We start from the raw sequence: 6,000 nt of genomic DNA, 5'->3' as shown, positions 1-6,000 counted from the left end.
AGGAAAGCTGCTGGGGAAAGGCTCATCCATAATGCAGAACAGCCACTGCGCCCAGGCTGTCAGCAAGGACAGCGCTTCCCAACGCCAACAACGCTGCTCTGGGAGGGGGATGGTTAAAAATATATATCCTATGCCTGTGCCACTATAAATTATTGACTGTACAGGGAGCAGGAAAAAAGGATTCAGCGCCATTAATAATTAATTTTCTAATCCAAACGAAGATGGAATTTTATGCACCACTTATTACCAGCGCCGCAACTGGAAAAACTCACTGCACTCCCACTGTCTGGAACCAGAACTGCCTTTCCATTTTCAGAAGTTTTTTTGAAGTTTCTCCCTTTAGCTTGAGCCATACAGTCAAAGCTTTCCCTTGGGAGAGCATCTGGTCACTCTTGAATATTTAGCAGGCATTAAGGATACAGAGATGCATCCCTGCTTTAAGGCAGCGTTTACAGGCACAGCACGACAGCTCTGCAAGGAGAAATCCCTCTCTTCACTCCCAGGTACCACAACAGCAGGCAGCTCTGCTGCTCTGAGAATACAGATTTGGAGTGGCACTGAAAGATTTAGCATTGATTGCAAAAGCAGCAGGCACAAGGTGGATCCTTCAGGCACAATGCTGCCTGGCTGGAACAATGAGGGAGATAGACCAGAGCACAGTGGGGCTGGAAAACCACAGGGTCATAGAGTCCCTCCTGTCCTGAAAACAGAAATTCACAGAGAGAGATCTTCCTTTTAACACTTACCTCTAAAGGAAACCATCCCTGTCCCACCTGGTGAAGAAACCAAAAAAATAAATCCAGGGAAAACCACCACGAGTATAACCAGCCCCCTCCCAGGCAGGAGAAACACAATCATTTTGGGTCAGGAAAGGTTCCACCACGTCTGATATTTGACATAAAACCTGAGAACACAGGTTTTGTGTCAGAACACACTGATTTGTATGTCCAGAGACAATTCCAAAGGGTGAGATGAATCCCCTCTGCATCTTCCCTGAAGTTTAGGTAGGCAGAGATTGTCAAGGGGAGAAAGAAGCAAGCACCTTGCTTAGAATTCTAATTTATTATTAAATTACATATCAAAGCCTTTTTTTAAATTTAATACATACAGAGAATGCACAATAGGTGAGAACAAAAATAATTACAGTTACAATAGAAGTTTCAATAACGTGTATGAAAAAGAAAAAAAAAATATCAGAAAGTGCAATCAGAAACTCATTTACAAGGTATGGGACGTTTTGTGAGAAAGGGCTTTGTTTTGGGTGTAGAGTGTTTATTGAACTGCTTTCCTCACTCAGTACCACACTGACCAACAGCTGCTTCTATACTCAGAATTCAAACATCACCACTCAAATGTGCAGTGCCAGGAGAGGTGCAGGGCACAGAGGGCACTGGAGATGTGACCTGGCTCAGCTGTGGCTCACTGTGCCTCTCACTGCATTCTCCTGTCCTGCACATTCCACAATCCATTCTGCTATAAGGAATTTCAGAACTTCCAGAATTTCCTCCTTCAGCAGTGACAGCTGTTACCCTCTCCTTCCTGTCTCAAATGAAAGCTTTGGGACAAAACCCAGTAAAAATAGGAAAAGGTTATGCCTCAGGTGATCTTGGGAAACAAGTTGCTACATTTAGAGAGTTAAAACTCTCATTTAGTCGTGACTAAATGAGCTGCACCATCAGAAGGGGTGGAGCAGCCCCAGCTCCCTGTGCAGCTCTGGGAAAGCAGCACCTCAGGGGACACAGCAGGACAGCAGTGAACATTGCACCTGACACCTGCACATCACCTAAAAATCTACTTCTGCTCTTTCATTGCCAACATCCAGCAAGGAACTGACTCTTCTCACATTTACCTTAATGCAATGAAAGGACTTGTGAGCTACGAATGAAAATTCTTGTCGATTACTCAGTAATCCAGCAGTAATTTATACCTAACTTTGATATGCAAAACTCCTGAAATCAATACTGGTTAAGAAAAAAGTGTTGCCCAGGAAGGTCAAAGCCCTGGCAGTGCCCTGGGGAGAAGCCACAGCTGTGGACACAGTTCTGGGTGTTGCCCAAATGCTCTGCTGCAGCACCAGAGACTGAGGATCTGGTGAACAGGTGAAAAATAACCTAAAGAACAGGGATAAAAATATTCCCACATGTGTGAAGTGTGGCACCAACATTACCAACACCATCCTTTGTGCTCCAGTGCCTGGCCAGGTTTGGAGAAGCTGCTTATCTGCTGGGAAGGATGAAGCAGAAACTGAAAAAGAGTGTCTGTGTGTGTGAAACACATCCTGTAAAATACCCTGGATTTCCCCCCTTCAATCCAGTGCTCAGCAATGATTTTCTTAGCACACTTCTGTTGGGCTGAGTTAGGAAACCGCCACTTTGGCAGGAATTGCAGGAATGAGGATTCTTTAACCACATCTTTTCTCCTCAGAGCAGGAGGAACCACACAGAATGAAAAACTCCAAGAACACATTTAGCAACAGGAGACACACAAACCTGTATTTTGGGATGTGAAGCAGAATGCTACCAATCCACTGTGTTCATTTCCCAGTCCATTGTCCTGACCAAGGTCCAGGCTGTTAGAGATGAATTGTGAGGCTGATTCTCCTGAATTTGGAAGCCTTTCCCTGGGCCAGATGCAAACACATCCCTCCAGGGAGCACAGCACAACACCCGCTCACTCTGCCAGATGATGATGAAGGGAAAACTCCAAAGATAATTAAATGTATTTTTCAACACAAAACTGACTCAAAACCAGCACAAACAAAAACCATGGAGGGGCTGCCAACACCGAAACCGTTTCCAGTAAAGCTTTATCAGAGATAATTCAGCATATTTCCATTATTTTATACTAAAATATATCAGTTCCTCCAGAACATTTTCATAACATGAAAAATCAATTATGTTTACATATTTATTATAATCTACATATTTTCCATAGCAGCTTTTTCACAATAAGATTAAATATATGCACCAAATAATCAGTTAAGTCCAATAAAAAGACTTGTTATAAGATTAAATAAATGAATTTATTTATGGTACTGAAGATCTTATATTGCCAACTATAGAGCAACCAAATCCTACAAATCCTAAACAGATGCACAAGTGCTGATCAGGGTCCCTCAGGGTGGAGGAGGAATCAAAGAAAAGGCAACAGGGAGAGTTTGATCTCCCAACACACAGACCCATGAATAACCCTCCTTTATCCATCAAGCTTTTTCATAAACCCCCTTAATAAACACTTCATTTTGAAATGAGAACGTTCCCAAATCAACCAAATAATCACCCTTTATTTCAAATTCAAGCCCCACAGTTTTACACATCTTAATTCCAAATGCTTCCAAATCCCAATGGCAGGATGGCTGATTAGAAGCCCTTGTTGACTTTTTAGCACAGGGTTATTAAGTCTGCAAAGAAGCCTTTAAATCCAGACATTTTGGGTGTAACAGCGTGGGTTTGCACACTACACAAGTCTCTATTCCCTCCAGCTCACAGGCACTATAAAATGAAGTAAAAAATTGTGTCCATCCCACTGGACTCTGCTCCAGAGGAGAACATGAGGACTGTGTGACATTTGTGGGAGATGGAACACATGGAATCTGTTAGGAGCACTCTAAGTGGATTGTGAAAAGAGTTAATCAAGTTCTTAGAAAGGTATTTCAGTGCCAAGGCTCGAATTTATTGGGTTATGATATGACAGATGGAAAAGTGTTGTTGAAAGAGCAGAAAAAGCTGTGATCTGGGAAGCTGCAGGACCAAAGCCACTGCAGATGTCAGCTTTGTTTACAGACAAACAACAGGGTTCTTTTTGCCTGTCCAGACCAAGAAAAAGTTTTTCCCCCCCAGAAAATGGTAAATAACACTTGTTTCACTATTCATACAGTCAGCTCTTTGCTAGGAGGAGTTATGTCCAAAACCTTTGTTATAACCATCATCATTTTCATTTCCAATCAACAGTTTAGATCATATCCTTCTTACCTGCACTATCAGAATAACTTCACCTAAATTACAGTATAGGCTTTGTAAACTGCTTATTGTGTCTTTATAAAGATCTTTTATGATGCCAGCCAAAATGAAAGCATTTGCACCCAAAAGATTCCTTCAGGTGAACTCATGTTTGGTCACTTTTCAGATGACTGAACACTTGAGTAAACAGCTGCTGGGACACTGTGCTCCCTTTTTACACAGTGGGACTTTGTCAGTCCCTTTAAAGCCACAAAAAATCTTATGATCTCCCTCAGAGGGTACTTTCATATTCAAGTTCTGTGCAAAAAGTGAACACAAACCCCCTTTTTTTTTTGTTAACTTTGAGGAATTTGTGTGAAGCACAGTTTTCACAGCATGAATTATGCAGAAATAACTAGAATCTCAACCAGGAGTTAAAAAGAATTACAGAACATGTATTTAGTAGTAAAGCAACCTGAAGGCTTAAAGCTGCAATATTCATCTCTCAGGGTGAAATTCAGTACTGGGCTGGGATTAGAGGGAAAAGCCTTCCTGCTGAGCTTCCACACAAGGAAAACTTAATCCTCTCCCACTCCCCAGCCAGCACCAAACCTCCCCAGCACTGCTGAGCACTGGAACTGCTGCCCCAGTCCTGGTTAAGCATCCCACGGGCACTTACCTTGCAGTGAGAAAGGGAATTAAAGACAAACAAATCCCACCAAATTTAACCCAAAGGAAGGTGAACAGGGGAGGAGAAACACTGCAGCTTCAGCCCGAGCCCAGTGCCAGTGGCTACCATCAGAAGCTCCAGACACCCATGCTGACAGCCCCAGCCAGGAGCAGGCTGTGCGAGTCTGATGCTTCCCCCAAGTCCCTTTTCCTTGGCTGGGAGAAGGGAAGGGTGTGATGAGGTTTGGCAGAGTCCAGGGGGGAGCAGCCATCAATGGAAGGCGTAGAGGAGCAGCAGGATGGTGCAGACGCCGATGACGCCGCCCAGGATGAGGGAATCGCGGCGCTTGCGCAGGTTGATCCTTTGGATCAGGCTGTTCACGGCTGGAAAACGGTCTGGGAGGGCTCTGAGTCAAGGGCACAGCACAAACAGGGATTCACCAACAAGCCCCAAAGGCTGGATGGGGCAATGCCAACACCGGGACCATTCCCAAGCTGGGAGAAGCTGGAGCAGTAAAGGCTGCTGGATGGAGAGCAGAATTACAACTGCACTCCACTGACTGCAGACCAGCAGAGAAAAGGGAACAGCCCAGAGCTCACAGTTACACACAATTCACCACCTGACCACCTCTGTCACTCTGAGTTTTTAAGATTTTCTAAGCCTTCTGATGTTTACATTCTTGTAGCAAACTTTCTCACACACTTTCTGTAAATAACTTATTGGTTTGCGTTCTTTTGTGGAGGAGGAGAATTTGATGGACTGTTGGTTTGTCCAGTGTCATTGGAGAGGTGGCACTTTCACCCTCCAATCCACTGTCACTTTTGGAAATCTATAAATGTTGGAGTCAGAAAATAAACTTGCCTTTTCTTTACCTTGAGAGCAACAGTGTGTGCTCGTGTTGTTTCATGTCCTACAGCAGCAACCTCAATCACCATTTTAATCTCCACTATGTGAGGCTTAGTTACTTTTATTAATCATGTTTAAATGAGAATGAAAAAAAACTGGGGTGGTTACATGAAACATCTGTGGAATTTCTTCAATGGGATTCTGTTACTGGTGAAGAGACAACCAAAGGAATTTCTTCAATGGGATTCTGCTACTGGTGAAGAGAACAACCAAAGGCATTTGACTGAGAAAATCCTGCACATTGCATGACCCACACACTGTGCAAGCTCTGTAAAACCACCAGGGTGTAAATCTATCTCTTAATGTACAAAATACAACTGCCAACAGGACAATCAGAGCTTTGTGTCTTTGGAATTGAGAATCTTTTTAAGGTCAAAGCCTACTGAGATTTTATTGGAATGTTCTTGCCAGCTGCTAAGAAACGTAATGAAATTTCTGGGTTACCAAGATGCATCTTTCCAGGATGTCATGTGTCTGACCAAACAG

At 43.4% G+C, this 6,000-nt stretch overlaps 1 protein-coding gene across 2 annotated transcripts in view; it reads right to left on the bottom strand.

Annotated features, from left to right (window-relative positions):
* Positions 1-1,089: 1,089 nt before the first annotated feature.
* Positions 1,090-6,000, bottom strand: part of GOSR1 (golgi SNAP receptor complex member 1) — a 29,025-nt gene continuing 24,114 nt past the window's right edge. For both annotated transcript variants that reach the window (XM_058817646.1, XM_058817647.1), the window contains exon 8: positions 1,090-5,003. In XM_058817646.1, the coding sequence (XP_058673629.1) occupies positions 4,879-5,003 (125 nt within the window). In that variant the 3' untranslated portion in view covers positions 1,090-4,878. The remainder of the gene's footprint in view (positions 5,004-6,000) is intronic.

This window comes from Ammospiza caudacuta, chromosome 20 (assembly GCF_027887145.1).
Source record: "Ammospiza caudacuta isolate bAmmCau1 chromosome 20, bAmmCau1.pri, whole genome shotgun sequence".
Lineage (NCBI taxonomy): Eukaryota > Metazoa > Chordata > Aves > Passeriformes > Passerellidae > Ammospiza > Ammospiza caudacuta.
Note: the sequence above shows the minus strand (reverse complement) of the source record. Positions and strands in the feature narration are given on the sequence as shown.